At 54.2% G+C, this 16,080-nt stretch overlaps 1 protein-coding gene across 1 annotated transcript; it reads right to left on the bottom strand.

Moving 5' to 3' along the window:
* Nucleotides 1-837: 837 nt before the first annotated feature.
* Nucleotides 838-15,069, bottom strand: CTAM01_13694 (uncharacterized protein; the record flags this gene model as incomplete). Its single annotated transcript, XM_060529696.1, has 2 exons — nucleotides 838-14,487; nucleotides 14,542-15,069. 2 exons carry the CDS (start codon nucleotides 15,067-15,069, stop codon nucleotides 838-840), a joined length of 14,178 nt encoding a protein of 4,725 aa, XP_060375707.1.
* Nucleotides 15,070-16,080: the final 1,011 nt, after the last annotated feature.

Raw genomic sequence — 16,080 nt, 5'->3', positions numbered from 1 at the left:
GGCGATCACACTGCAGAACGAGAACGGAAAGAGACAAATGTCAGCCTTGGCTCATATCCGAAGAGTGTGGTTCATGTTGGTTGTTATAACGCGCTGGACAACAGCACACAGAAGTGTGCGTGCCGTGGTGTCGTACAGACCGCCAGAGGGACTGACGGGTCGAGGCTCGGGGCTGAAGATACGAGCGGACCAGTCGGAGGGGGGATTTAGGAACAAGATGGAGTACGAACCCTGAGTCTTCCCTTGCGACAGGGGTAGCACGCCTCTGACGGCCGGCCCAAGAAGACCATTCTCAGTTTTCGGTTGGACTTGGGGAAACGAATTGTGTCGGACGGTGGTGCGTAGGGGCCGAGACACACTGCAGCAACCCTCAAGAGAGACACACTGGCGATATCTTGAGGCAGATGGAGATGTGGTGTCGATACTTTCCTGATTGTGGCTGTGTTTGGGGGCCATCATTAACGTTGAAAGACCGTCGGGATACGGCCGGAAAAGCGGCATAAAGTCGTACATCTTGGCATTGTCGAAACACGATCCCCATTTGGTATGGTCGCGCTTTATGAACAAGCACAACTGGAATTCAGTCTTCACAACTCCACATTTTAAGGCTTGTTTTCAGTTGGCGCAACGGACAATTCAGCTGGAACGCGAAGTTGCGGGGTCCAAAGACGGTCAATAAGGAATTAAATTTACGCCAAGCTCCTATCTACCGCGCAGAGGACCAAACGCCATCCTAGCAGTCAAGCACTGCTCTCGGGAGACAACCAAGACATTTTTTCTCCTTCTTTCTACAGAGATATAAAGAAAAGAAAAACACGGTAATTACAAGCAAAAATCTCAAAAGCCCAGAGAAGCAAGCAAGCCTGCTTGCGAGTCCCTCGTCGGATGCTGAAGAAGTTGCTCAAGATCGAGGAACACGTCCAGGCTTTCATATATGCCCTTCAAAGCCACAGCGACGAGGTTGTCATTCCACACCTCGAACATGGAGGTAGGGGTTTCTTCTGACGATGTGTCTCGGGAATGAGCCTTTTGCAGCAAGCTCCACGCCTGGTTGACGACGGCACGTGCATGCTCGTCAGGACTCTGCATGTCGGAAGACGCGACAGACTCATCGTCATTGCCAGATGGGCCGCCCGGCAAGAGTGGCGCATTGTTCGTCCTCGTCTTCTGGCTTCGAGTGTCAGGAAGCGGTGCTTCCGAGTCCCAGTGGTGGCCGAAGTGCTCAATAGCGACACACAGTGCCTGCAGAAGAGTTTCGGCGGTGTTGTGGTTGATCGTATTGAGGGCGTGGGTAAGCTCAATACTCAAAAGGCCCTCCGAGGGGCGGGAAGTCGTGATGATCCAGATAGCAGCAGCATTCGAGGTACCTCCCTTGGCGCTCAATTCAAAAGGCAGGTCAGGCGTTGTCTCGTTCAGCTCGGCGGCCAATGGGATATTCTGGTGCTGGACGATGGACGCGCCCGCGAAGGAGGTCCGGGCTGGCCAAGACGTGGCTCCCGTGATGATGCGACGGAATCCAACGTGCTCATGCTCCATGCTCTTGGTGTGCTGAGCGTGGACGGCTTGCAGGAAAGTGCGCGTGCTGGTATTCTTCAAGATGTTGTTGACGCGGACAGGAGACAGATTGACGCAAGGTCCCACCACAGACTCGATTCCAGGGACCGGAGCGAAGCGACCAGACACAAGGCAACCAAAGACAACGTCAGATAGACTCGAGTGCTGGGCAAGGACGATGGCCCAGGCGGCTTTGAGAACGCTAGCGAAGGTCACGCTGGCCTGAGAAAGATTTGGCAAGGTCACAAGTCGAGTAATGTGACCCTCAATTCCGTCATTGGCGGTGATGGCAGCAGGGGTAATGACTGGAGTCATTTGCGAGTTGTCAAGGAGGCGTCGCCAGTATGACAAGGACTGTCGAGAAGGAAGAGCCTGGATACTGGAAGAGAACTTGGCGAATGAGACTTCGGGAGCTAGCTCACTGCGCTTCAGAGCCTGAGAAAGCGTCTGAAGGAGAAGTGGGAAGGACAGACCGTCGTAGTGGGTGTGAGCAAGTCTCATGACAAGTTGGGTTTGCGAGGCGGACTCGACGATGAAGAACTTGGTAGGAATCTCATCGGAACCCAAGCGACGAGCCTCGTCAGTCTCGATCAAGCGTGTCGTGAAGGAGACAACGTCATCCGAAGTGACGCGGAAGAACTCGAAAGCGGGCTGGAAGGAGGATTCCGAAGCAGCAAGCTGCCAGAGTCGGCCGTTGGCGAGCTTGAGCTTAGTGCGAAGGATCGAATGGTGCTGAACCAGTTGTGTGCAAGCGTTGCGGATGCGTTCATGACTGAAGCGATCGAGGAAGCGGAGTACGAAGTAGTTCACGAAGCCGCGGTTTCGGAGCTGAGAGAACTCGAATGCAAGAGCCTGGAAGTCTGACGCGGGTGTGATGTGATACTCGGCTGGACTGCTTGAAGAAGTCTGTGTCATGGAAGACACTTCGGTATTAATGGCGATGTCGGCGATGGCAACTTGCAGGGCCTCACCATCATCAGTATGCTCAGCGTCTGGGGTGAGATCTTGACTACCGCCAAGATCTGACCACTCATCTGTCGAGGACGAACCATCTGTGCGATCTTCATCCCCTTGGAGATGGCGACACAAACTGGTCAAGACGGGATACTTGAAGACATCAGAGACACGGAGCGTGAGACCGCCCTCAGCCAAGATTGGCACGAGGCGCATAGCCGTGATGGAATCACCCCCAAGACGGAAGAAGCTGTCCCGGATGCCAATTTTACTCGTATCAAGTCCAAGGACCTGTGCCCAGGCAGACACCATGCTCTTCTCTAGAGAAGAGCGAGGAGCTTCTTTGACACCTTGAACGCCACGAAGAAGTTCCAATTGCTCGACAGTAACATCTGCGACGATGGCCTGTAGCCTGCGGCGATCGACCTTGCTCGACGAGGTGAGCGGGATTGCGTCAAGAGGGATATAGAGCGTTGGAACCATGTACAGCGGCACTGCGTGAGACATCTCCACGGTTGCCTTCGACCAAGATTGAGCGAAGGCCTTGACTGCTTTGCTGTCGAGTGGGAGCATGGATCCAAGGGAGTTGCCCGACGCCTTACTGCTCGAAGGAACGACAAATGCAACCAAGGCCATGGAGTCGTTCTTCTGCTGGGGGAAGCTAACGATATCGGCGACGATGTGGCACTCAGGCATAGCGCGACGCATATGATGTTCAACTTCGCTGAGCTCAATGCGCTGGCCCCTGAGCTTGGCTTGGTTGTCCTTTCGGCCAATGAACAAGATGCCACCATCTGAGTCGTATCTTACAATGTCGCCGGTCTTATAGAAGCGTCTGGCCCTACTGCCAGGATTGGGGAAAGCTCGAGTCCAGGCAAGGTCCTGCACGAAGGCGGCGCGGGTCTTCTCTTCCTGATGAAGATACCCGCGAGCAAGACAAGGTCCCTCAATGAGCAGCTCTCCAGGCGCGCCAACGGGTGCCAGCTTGTTCGGATCTTCGGGGTCCACAATCCAGCAGATACAACCAACACCTCTTCCAATGCGTCCAGGCTTGTGATTGTTGGACTCCAAGACGCACACAACGGTGCACTCGGTCGGGCCATAACCGTTACTGACACGGCGGCCCTCCCATCGCTGAATATCTGAGCTTGTCACAACCTCAGCACCCAGTGCAATAGCCTTGATAGCCGGGACCTCCTTGGGACGAAGTAGAGAAGCAACTCGGGGGGAGAGAGCAGCGAAGTCGACGCCATACTTCCTGACTGCTGCATTCAGATCTTCTGAAGCTTCCTCCGGCGATGGAATGCAGACACAAGCCCCAGCGAGCAGTGTGCCAAGTACCTCGAGCACAGAGGCGTCGAAAGTGTAGGAGGCGAATTGCAAGACTCGACTCTCGGAAGTGATTCCCATGGCGGAGCCGTGAGCCAAAGTGCTGGAAGCTGTAGCAGAATGAGACACCATCACTCCCTTTGGCACACCTGTGCTGCCAGACGTGAAGACAACATACGCCAAGGAGTCAGGTAGAGAGACACTGTGAGCAGGTGGCGGCGTGGTCTCTTTCTCCTCGGTCGAGTATTCCAGCGACGCTGGGAAGACTGGAGTGACAGGCAGATTTGCTAATGAGGGGAGTTTTGCCAGCTCAGGTGAAGTGAGAAGGACGCTGATCCTGGCTTCTTCGACGATGAACTTGAGACGGCTTTCAGGCTGAGCCGCATCCAAAGCAACGAACGCACCGCCTGCCTTTAGGATACCAAGCATGATAACTGGAATCCATTTAGACTTCCCGTGGCTGAAGGCAACCACAGTCTCGGCGCCAATGCCAACTCCCATGCTGCGGAGGCGATGGGCCAAGCCATTGGAGAGTCTGGTCAAGTCGGCATATGACAAGTCGCCATCCCAGGCACTGACAGCGGGTGCCGAGGAAGGGTTGCGACCGATGATGGTATACACGGCCTCTCGTGCTCCAGCTGGAGGACCACGAGCGTTCCATGCCTGGATCTGAGACAAGTCTGACTTGCCAGCCAGGTTCAACGCCGAGATCGGAACGTTGGGGTTTTGGTCAAGGAGTGAGGCGGCATGCCCGATCTGGTGCAAGATGCGGCGCATCTCGGGGGGATCAATGATGCGACTGTCATAGGTGGCAGACAATTCAAGCTCATTGTTCTCGACCGTCGCTTCAATGCCTAGTGGGTAAGTCTGAGGTGAAGCAGCCTCATCGCTTCTGGAGGTGTTGCTGAGCTGGTCACCAAAGAGACTCTCGCAAGCAGGGCTATCGTCGTCTCTCTCAGGCTGGACGACGAAGATGCTCTGGAATTGACACGATAGCTTGGCCGACTCGCTGATCTTGGCAATATTGACCAGACCCATCTGCTCAAAAGGCATCATCTCCGTGGCCTGGCGCTGGGCGTTCTGGAGGAGCTCTTCTGCTGTCATATTGGCATCCCAGGACAAGCGGACTGGTACAGTCGTGATAGTTGGGCCAACGATAGTCTCAACACGAGGGACAGGAACATTGCGGCCACTCAATGTTGTGCCAAAGACAACATCAGAGGAACTGGTGTACGTCCCAACGACGATGGCATATGCCGCACGTAACAGAGTCGAGACGGTAACCCCATCGCGTTGCTGTGACTTCCACGACAGATTTACCTTCTCGGACCTGTCGGCTCGGAACTCCAGAGAAGACCCATGAGGGACGGCGGGGAAAGGAGAAGCGCCTGCTTCGTCAAAGTAAGACTTCCAGAATGACTGAGCAGCGGTGGCATCAACTCCCTGGATGTGCTTGATGAATGTGTTGAAAGCAGGAGCCTCAGGGAGCATCACTTCCATGTACGCTGTGGCAACCGCCTCCTTGATGATGGGCATCGACCAACCATCGTACATGGCGTGATGAGCAGTCCAGATGAAGATGGCATCATCTGCCGGGTTGGTCGGCAACACAAGACCGTACCTGCTGAGAGCCGTACCCAGGCCCATTGTCTCTTTCTCATCTTGGGCAAGGTACTCCTCCAAAGAGGATGCCGTGCGCCATCGCATTGCCTGTTTAGTGCTGATCACCGCCTGGAGAGTTCCATAGGTGTCCAGGTGCACGAGTTGGGTGCGAAGAATGGGGTGGATGTTTGCGACGTACTCCCACGCTTTCTGGAACCGGCTCACGCGAACACTGCGCAGGCGGAAGATCTCACGAACGATGTAAGATCCCTCCTCCTTGACCGAGAGCGAAATGAGACCTTGTTGAAGTGGAGTGCAAGGATACAAGTCCTCGAGGGCCTCGGGAGCCACACCGCACTGCCGGGCAGCTTCCTGATGCATGAGAGTGTCGTATGCTGGAATGAGAGAAAATGGCGTAATGAGCTCAATCTCATCGCTCTCGTTGCTACTGCACCGGCAAAGATTGGCCAAAACGGGTGTCTGGAAGATGTCGGACACAGTGATGGAGATGCCGACTGATCGCGCAGCTGTGACAAGCTTCATCGCGGAGATGGAGTCTCCACCGAGGCGGAAGAAGCTGTCATTGGTGCCAATGCTCTCGGGGTCCAGCTGGAGAACGGTTGACCAAGCGGATTGCATGCGCCTTTCAACATCGTTACGAGGTGCAACCTTAGGTCCATCGCCTGTTGCTCCGCGCTGAAGGGCTCGCAAGGTGTCGAGATGCTTGTGGGGGATCTTGGCTGCGATGACCTTGAGCTTTTGCCGATCCGTCTTTCCGGAGACCGTGAGAGGCATCTTGGAGATGGGGATGAAGATCGAAGGGACCATGTAGGGTGGCACTGAGCGAGCCAGCTCAGCGACAGCGGTCGAGGCAGCTTCCCCGACCTGTTTGAGTGAATCAGCGCTTATACCAGCATTGCTCTCAATGTTCACGTCAACGCCTTCAAGGACGACAAAGGCAGCGAGGGCCTTGAGCGTTCCGCTGCCAGCCTTTTGCTGCTGAAGATCAACAATGTCTGAGCGTACAGTGGCTGATGGGAGAGCACGGCGGATGTGGAAGTCAATCTCGCCAAGCTCGATCCTCTGACCACGAAGCTTGACCTGAGTATCCTTACGTCCGAGGTAGATGAAGGAGCCATTGCTTGTCTGCCGCACCAAGTCACCCGTCCTGTAGAAACGGCGCGTTGCCGAAGGCTCATCGCTGAGTGCCCAAGCAGGACTGAAGATGAAAGATTCTGCAGTGCGCTCGGCGTCGTTCAGGTACCCAATGGCAAGACTGGGTCCTTCAATGAGGAGCTCGCCAGCACACCCGATCGGTACCAGCTTGTCGATGTTATCGGCATCGACGACCCAGGCACGACAACCAACAGCGTGACCGATGCGACCACCGTCCCGAAGATCGGGATTGACGACACAGACGACAGTACATTCTGTAGGCCCGTACCCATTTTGGATGCGACATTGGCTAGACCAGCGTGAAATATCATTGTCGGTGACTTGTTCGGCGATGAAAATGATGGAGCGAAGTGAAGGCGTGTCCTCTGGGGACAGCAGCGCCAGAACGGACGGAGTAAGCATAACGGTGTTGATGGAGTAAGAGTTGATAGCTGCTGCGAGATCATCCACACGTTGAGCATCTGAAGGCATACAGATACAGCCGCCGGTAGCAAGCGTTGTAAAGATCTCAAAGATGCAGGCGTCAAATGTTAGGGACGAGAACTGTAACGTGCGACTGGAGGAGTCGACCCCAAATCGCTCAGCATGAGCCATCATACTCGAAGATGCCGCGCGGTGACTGATCATGACACCCTTGGGGACGCCAGTACTGCCGGAAGTGAAGATAACGTAGGCAAGATCTTCAGGCGACGAGAAGACTCCCTTGACGAGGGCATCACTGCCAGAAGCTCTGTGCCGCTTGACGAAGGGAGCGGCGGTGTCTGCCAAAGCAACAAGCTCCGAGGTGCATACAACATTGGGCGTGTTCTTGGATAGTCGAGTCAAGCGCTCCTCTAAGCCCTTGGAAGTCAAGACAAGGCGAGCTTTCGATAGCTTCATGATCGTTGCAAGTCTGTCATTCGGCTGGGCTGGGTCAAGAGCAACAAAAGCCGCGCCAGCCTTGAGGATTGCGAGTGCCGAGACGATGGCCCATCGAGACTTCTCGAAGCACAATAATACCATTTCACCTTGACCACTGCTACCAACACCGACACTGCGAAGTCGACCAGCAACTTGCGAAGATGCCGACTCAAGTTCCGCGTACGTCATCTCTCCGTCCCAGGCACTAATGGCAGGGCGTGTAGCATTGACCACGGTGGCAGCACCCACAAGGTCGTGCATAGTCTTCTGAATGGGGCAGACTCGTCCCTCGTTCCACTTGATGACCTGCTCATGATCGGCTGGGTTGATGAGATGGAGATCACCGATTGGCTTGTCGAGGTTCTCAGTTTCGACGAGCTGGGAGAGAATGTGTCTGAACTGCTTCGCCATTCCAGAAACGAGGAAAGAGTCCAGTAGCTTCGGGTCGTAACTCATTCGAAGGGTAACGGTCTTTGATGAAGCCCCCATGACGCACTCGACCAACAATGGCTGGGTGGTGAACTGGGCCGAAGTGTCCTCGGAAGCGTCGTAGAGCTCCATGATACTCGCGACAGCTTCGTCTTCCTCACTGTCGTCTTGTTGGACAACGAAAAGGGTACCAAACTGACAAGCAGCTTGAGCGTCCTCATGGAGACGAGAAATGTGTTGCAGGCCTGTCTGCTCAAAGGGAATCATAGTTGTGGCATCTTGCTGCACTGACTCGAGCAAGGAACGGATGGTGTTGCTTCCCTTCGAATCCCAGCGGACACGGACAGGAACAGTAGCAATGGTCGGGCCACTCATTCGATCGATGCTAGGAACAGGCGCGTTGCGGCCGTTGACTGTCATGCCGAAGACCACATCCGAATCGCCAGTGTAGCTTCGCGTGAGCAGAGCCCAAGCAGCACGTAGAATGGTTGACGAAGTGATGCCATCAATGGCGTTGACAGCGAAGCCCATACTCTCGTCATGCGTCGCACTAGGTTGAGCAGTCTGGTTCGGGAGGAGTGAAGCAGGGAAAGTGGTACTCGGCCCCTCGAGGTAAGATGACCAGAAGGTGTCTGATTCGGTCTTGTCCAACCCATTCAGATGCTTGATAAAGGCATTGAATCCTGGAATATCCGAGTCTCCGTGCGAGATCTTGTTGTATGCCTTGGAGAGGTCGCTGAGGAGAAGTGGGAGCGACCAGCCATCATAGATACAGTGGTGCAGCGTCCAGACGAAAAAGAATCGGTCATAATAGGGGATGATGGCGTATCGGCTGAGAGGTGCCCCGAATTCGACCTCGCGAGAGTCATCGTGGGTGATGTAGTGGTCAAGGTCGATGCTCGTGTCCCAGGAGAGTGACCGAGTGGTGATGGCTTGATACATGTTGGAACCAATACTGACAATCCGTGTCCGCAAGATCGGGTGCGCCTGGACAACCTGCTCCCAAGCCTGGTGAAAGTCGGCCATTCGAATATCAGTCGATAGCACCAAAACTTGACGCATGATGTACGATCCATGCTGCTTCGCCGAAAGCGACATAAGTCCCTCCTGAAGAGGTGTGCAAGGATAGACATCCTCGACCTCCTCGGGTCGTACACCACATTGCTTAGCTACCTCAACGATGATTGATTCCTTCTCGCCTTGGTTAATGAGAGAGAAAACAGGAATCTTTTCGATCCGGGACTGTTGGCCACTCGCGGCAGCTTGAGAAGCCAGATCCCTCAAGATAGGAGCGCGGAAAACGTGGGCAACAGAGATGTGAAGACCGAATTGACGTGCAGCGGGGACCATCTTCATGGCAGTGATTGAATCTCCGCCAATTCGGAAGAAGTTGTCGTCGAGACCAATGGTCTCAGCCTTGACGCCGAGAACTCTAGCCCAGACCGTCTGCATGTCGACTTCAGCTTGGAACTGCGGCTGCTCCTTGACATCCGAGGTTCCCTGCAAGAGGGCAAGGTCTTCAGGGCTCAGTCCTTGCGCAAGTGCACGAAGCTTTCGGCGATCTGCCTTGGCTGAGATTGTCAAGGGCATTCTGTTCATGGGAACAAACAGAGTTGGGACCATGTAAGCTGGCAGAGAGCGTGAGAGATTTGCGATGAGCTTGGGTCTGATGGTAACTAGCTTCTCCACAGTCGTAGCATCAAGACATGTAGTGACTTCGGCAGATTGCTCCTCGTCGTTGGGGAAGACGATGAACCCGACGAGTGTGTCTGGAGCCTGGCTGTTGGCCTGCATTGTGGCGATCTCGGCAGATACATCGAACTCTGGCAGTGCCTGAGCCAGTTGATGCTCGATTTCACCAAGCTCGACGCGCTGACCTCGGAGTTTGATCTGCGTATCTTTGCGACCATGGTAGAAAACAGCACCCTCGTCATTGGCGTGCACAAGATCACCAGTCTTGTAGAAGCGACGCCGTCTTCCCGATCCGTCTTTGGACCAAGCCGGGTCGAAGATGAATGACTTCGCGGTGCGCTCGGGATCCCCGAGATAGCCACGAGCAAGGCCCGGCCCCTCGATCAGAAGCTCGCCCGGCGCACCGACAGGAACGAGCATGTCATGATTATCCGGATCAACGACCCAAAGGTTGCAGCCCACGCCTTTGCCGATGGGAGGCTCCTCGTTGCTGCGTCTGTTGAGAGGAATAAGGGTAGATGTGACAGATGCCTCCGTACAACCATATGAGTTGAGGAGGTTGGTGCTCTCAGGCCATCGGCTGACATCACTTCCGTGAGATCGATCACCTCCAAGGATGATGGTCTTGAGGGAAGGAACTTCTTCAGGAGTGAGAAGTGAAGCAACCTTAGGGTTGAGCTCTGCCCAGTTGGTCTTGGTCCGACGGATCTCACCGGCCAGGTCGTTGATTCGTGATGCTTCCGAAGGAATGTGGAGGGTAGCACCTGCAAAGAGGGTACAGAAGATCTCTTCCGAGCTGGTATCGAAGCTGTAGGGAGCGAATTGCAGAACCTGTCCGTCGGATCGTAACCCGCTGTCACGGCCAAACTCGTACATGGCGGAGCAGAAGGCCCAATGCTCCGTCACACACCCCTTTGGAGTGCCCGTCGATCCAGATGTGAAGATGACATACATAGCGTTGTCTGGGCTGCCATTCGATAAGGGCCTCTTGGGCAGTGGCAGCTTTAATATAGAAGCGTCACAGACGACAAGAGTGTTTACACAGCCCGATGGGAACAGTGACTCAGTCGATGGCGCCACGACAGCAACCTTGGCGCCGAGCTGCCGAACAATGACCTCTTTCCTGTCGAGAGGATGAGAGGGCTCGACAACAGCAAAAGCGCCACCAGCCTTCAAAACACCCAGCATCGCAACGACAGCCCAGATGGACTTCTCGAAGCAGATGGGGACCAAGACATCCGGCCCAACACCGAGGGCATGGAGATGACCCGCAAGGCGATCCGACGCACTATCGAGCTGAGCGTAAGTCATCACACCGTCCCAAGAGCTTAGAGCAGTGTGAGTCGAACGCAGCCTAGCTTGGTGGCGAAACAAGTCATGAGCCTGCCTCCTGACAACCGTTGGCGGTATTGCGTTCCACTCCTGGATCTGATAAATGTCTGCATCTGTGACCAGGTTCAGAGAGGAAACCTGGGACTGGGAATTGCTGCTCAGGTACAAGACCGTCTGCTGGAAAAGAGTGACGATTCTCTCTAGTCGCTCCTCATGCAGAACACGGCTGTCGAAGGTGGCAATGACGCGTAGTTGATGCTTACCCATTTCGCACTCGATCGATAAAGGATGGTCGTCGTATTCTGATGACTTGTCGCGATTCTCGACTCCAAAGACTTCTTCCAGTCTAGCTTGGTCGGCAGTGGGAGGAGGCTGTACCAAGAAGAGACAAGAGAACTGGCATGCCCCTCGAGCATCCGAGCTGATGCGCGAGATATTTTGTAGGCCGGTTTGCTCAAAATGCCGCATGTCGGACTCTTGACGTTGGACGGCCTCAAGGAGCTCCATGATTGTCATCTTCGGCTCCCAGCGAATGCGAATTGGAACGGTCGCGATGGTCGGCCCGGTGATAACGTCGAGACCTGGAATAGTTACCGGGGTATTCCTGCCACTCAAAGTGTTTCCAAAGATGACGTCCCGAGAGCCGGAATACCTGCCCGCAACTATAGCCCACGCCGTTTTCAAGAGCGTAGATGCATTGAGACCATTCGTCGGCTTCCAAGTCCAGGGAAATTCGCGTACCACGGTCGAGTCAGGCTTTGGCGTAGAGATGGAGGATGGGACTGGCGGGAAGAATGACAAGTCTGGCCCATCGAGATAGGATTTCCAGAAAGTCTGCGAAGCATTGGTATCGATGCTGTTGACGAACTTGATGAAGTTACCGAAAGGGGGAGAAGGGGCAACATTCTGACCGCTGTACGCCCTCCAGAAAGCGTCTTGGATGATGGACATTGACAATCCGTCATAAATGGAATGGTGAATAGTCCAGACGAAGACTGAGCTCCTCTGTGCCCCCGAGTCCACGTCGATCAAGGCATATCGGCAGAGTGGCGTGCCGAAAGTCATCGGCTGTTGCGCGTCTCCGGCCAAATACGCATCCAGATCGTTCCCGAAGTTCCAAGACAAAGGACCTCTGACCACAGCCTGGAGCATCCCTTGGTCCGCGGTGTTGACAAGTCTGGTACGGAGAATGGGATGTGCGAGGGCCGTGATGTTCCATGCCTCCTCGAATTGGAACATGTTGATATGGTTGGGCAGGTTGAAAACCTTCCTGCTGATGTACGCCTCTGAGGTGTCATGCTTGGATGAAAGTGAGATCAGGCCTTCTTGCAGGGGTGTGCATGGGTAGAGGTCTTCGACGTCCGCGGGAGAGGTGTTACATTGCTGAGCAGCTTCCCGGCGTAACTCCAAAGCAGCATCAAGCGGGACAAGTGAGAATGGCGCCACCTGCTTCTCAGCCGCTCCAGTCGATACTTCTGATGCAAATTTGGCTAGATCGGAAAGCTTTGGGTACCTGAAGAAGTCTGACAGGCCCAACGGCAAACCAATAGCTCTAGCCGCGCTGGCCGCTTTCATTGCAGCGATGGAGTCTGCGCCGAGCTCGAAAAAGGAGGTATTCTTTCCGATTAAGGTGGGATCAATGTCGAGGGTCGAAGACCAGACTGATTGCAATCGGTGCTCAGCCTCAGTCTCCAGTGCTTGGACAGCCCCTTGAGCACCATGAAGGATTGACAGTTGGCTCGACGACAGTCGCTGCGCCAACAGTCTGAGCACGCGACGGTCGGTCTTCCCAGATACCGTCAAAGGTACGGAGGGAATGGGTATGAGAACAGCTGGAATCATGTAGGCGGGCAACAAACGGGAGAGCTCGACTGTGACTCGCGTCTTAGCTTCTGCCGCGGCAGCGAGTTGCTGTTCGCTGGGCTGTTCCCCTCCAGATCCGGGGAACACAACAAAGGCCACCAGAGTAGTTGAGCCCTTGGATGATGCCAAGTCCTTGACGACTTCAGCAACGGGTTCTTGGCCGGGAAGACTCTTGCCAAGGTGGTGTTCAACTTCGCCCAGCTCGATACGATGACCTCTCAGTTTCACTTGAGTGTCTTTTCGACCGAGTAGCATCAGAGTTCCGTCAGCTTCATACTGTCCCAGGTCTCCTGAGAGATAGAACCGAGCCGTGTTACGGTTCGGGAATCTGCCACGCCATTTGGGCTCGTCGATGAATGCTCGTCTGTCGACCGGTCGGTAGTAGCCTCTGGCAAGTGCAATGCTTTCGACAAGAACCTCGCCGGGCATACCAATGGGAAGAAGGATATCGTGATTGTGAGGGTGGACAATCCAGATCTTGGCACCTACGGTGTGGCCCACATTCCGACTGTCACTCTCGTGTGTTAATGAGAGTGTAGAGGTCTCCCAGATGCCCATCTCAGTGCCGCCATAAGTGTTGATGAGATTCAACTTCGGACTCAGCGAAATCACCTCCGACTTCCGCAGAGGTTCACCTCCAACGATGAGATATCTAAGAGAGGAAGCGATTGTCGGCTCGACCTGCGCGGCGACAGTCGGTGTGAGGAATGCATGCGTGACTTGAAGCTTCGCCATGCTAGCGTTGATGTCATTAACAACCTCCTGGCCGTTGGGAATGCATACGCATCCTCCAGCGTAAAGGATCGTCAGAGTCTCTGACATTGTGACATCAAAGGCGGGAGAAGCAAACTGCAAGCATCGGGTGTGTTGGTCGATGTGAAAGGGTCGAAGAACGTCTCTGATGCCGTTGCAAATGGCTTGATGCTCGTGCAGGACGCCCTTGGGGACTCCCGTACTTCCAGAAGTAAAAAATGCAGTTGCGAGAGCGGTTGCGGCCACCTGAGGGAGTGGCTCCGCATCGGTAATGCTGATCTCAGCTATTTGTGGGAGGTTTCCCATGATTTCGATATCATCCCCGAAGTCTGGCAGAGTCTCGTCGACAAAGTTGGTGATGAGGCACTTGGCCGAGACCTCATTAGCAATTGCAGCCACACGTTCTGCGGGAGCTCGAGGATCCACAGGGACAAAGACGCAGCCAGCTTTTAGAATAGCGAGCATGGCAACCATGCTCCATCGCGATTTCAGCATCTTGGAGATGATGAAGGCGCCTTGACCCCATCCCTTGGCAACAAAGTGGCGGGCCACAGCTTCGGAGTAGTAGTCTAACTCGGCGTAGGTGAAGCTACCATCCCAAGCACAGAGCGCTAAGTCTCTTGGGCGATGGAATGCATGAGCAGTGACAACGGTGTGAATGCACTCTTGACTGTCTGATTGAATGTTGTTATTCCACCTGGAGAGCTGCGCTATTTCATGGAAAGGCAACAGGTCAATCTGGTCGATCCCCAAATCCAAGCTAATGCTGGGACTGAGCAGTTGATGGCAGATGATTCGGAAAGTGGCTACCACAGCCTCCATCTTTTGCTCATGTGCTGCACCGGAGACATTGATGTGGCACTGATTTGATTCTTGATCAGACAGCACAAGTGTGTAGAAAAGCTGGAAAGTGGTTAGTGATATAGTGTCAACATGGCGTCTCTCAATTCTACTCACCTCCTCAGGAGCAATATGGGCGATTGACGAAGGTGGCTCATCCACTGTGACGAGAAACCGGGTAGGACAATCGCTGAGTCTCAAAGAAACACCAGCATCTTCCGCTACTGTGGATTGGCTCACTTGATGTAAGACGGCGCCGACCGTGACGGGATCAGGACCACTGTGGAGATTGCGCATCGTGACATAGAGGCCATCTTCATGACTATCACTCTGATGCAGATTTGCCAGATTCACATTGTCGGAGTCTGTGTGCACGTGGCTTGTGATTGCCCATGCAGTTTTGAGAAAGGAGTTGGGCTGTAAATTGAGCCTGGAGCAGGCTTCTCGAAGGGCTTGTGATGAGACCACGAGCTTTTTCGAAGTAGACTTCATTTTTGTATGGTAAAAAGTAATTTGATGATACAGCCTACCGAAGGATTTTTGATTAGTCGTATTAGGACAGATGGACTGGTAGAGTCGAAAAACGAGGTTCAGCGAAGAATATCGTAGTACCACGGATTCAGGCTCATGGTGAAGTGGCTTCATGCAGTAATTATCTGAGTGATTGAAACTTCCGTTCCTTCCCCCACCCCTAGTCAGTATCGTCTTCTCTTGTCATATCACAAACGCTGACACTGCCAAAACAACGCTCGGTGTTGATGGAAATTAAAGAGCGTGTTACCAGGGAGTCTTGGCTGTCGGCCACTGTTGCTCAAAGCCCAAAAGGGCAACGTGAATGACCCTGCCCAAACCTTAAGACGGTAGACTGATCCTTTCGACAAGCAGTGCAGTCATCATTGTGCACAAACGCGAGGGTTTGGAAGGAATCGACAACAGTCGCATTCGGAGCTCCAGTGACTCCAGCTTCCTACACAAGCTCAGTAAGCCAGTATGGATCGTGAGTCGTGACCTTGTTTCAATCTCCGGCATGTCACCACGAGTTCCACCTTGGGTCCCAGACTTATGTTATGTGGTGCGTTCATACATATCAGCGAATAGGAGACATCGCACTTTTCGCCGAAAAGCAGGGTCACATCGCCCGTCGACCTAGCTTGACATGACTGCAAGGTTCCGCTTTATTCGGCTTCGACGCGAGAGTGAGCCTCTGCGGAGGTTACCCCGGTCCTGTTCCTATGATCAGACGAACCTCAGCCGAAAAACTCGTTAGGATTCCGGATTCTTCGTAAGCGAAGTGGGGCCGTAGACGGATCCGGATCGTGGGGCCAAGCTGCAAGGTCAGCAATATTCCCTGGCTGCGGCGTGGCTCAAACGCAGGACGAGCCCGACGGGGAATTTAGATTGCTGCAAGATATCATTTCCGGAAACCTAGGGCTAATGTGGTAAGAGCAGTACCACCACGGGTAAGCCGGGTCATCACGCAACTGCAGATGTTGCTGACCCAGACCAAACAATCGGAATACCAAGGGTTCCTAAATCCTGCACGGGAGGTGTGAGAGGAATTACTCCGTACATCGAATCTATATGCGGCCCGCGCGGCAGCAATGCAGAGCCGAAGTTGGGCTGAATAACTCCAACTTGACCTTGAGAGTCCGCCAG

The sequence above is a fragment of the Colletotrichum tamarilloi genome (genome assembly GCF_030869305.1).
Source record: "Colletotrichum tamarilloi strain Tom-12 chromosome Unknown Scaffold_102.1, whole genome shotgun sequence".
Classification (NCBI taxonomy): domain Eukaryota; kingdom Fungi; phylum Ascomycota; class Sordariomycetes; order Glomerellales; family Glomerellaceae; genus Colletotrichum; species Colletotrichum tamarilloi.
The sequence above is the reverse complement of the archived record's forward strand: the minus strand, read 5'-3'. Positions and strand labels throughout refer to the sequence as shown.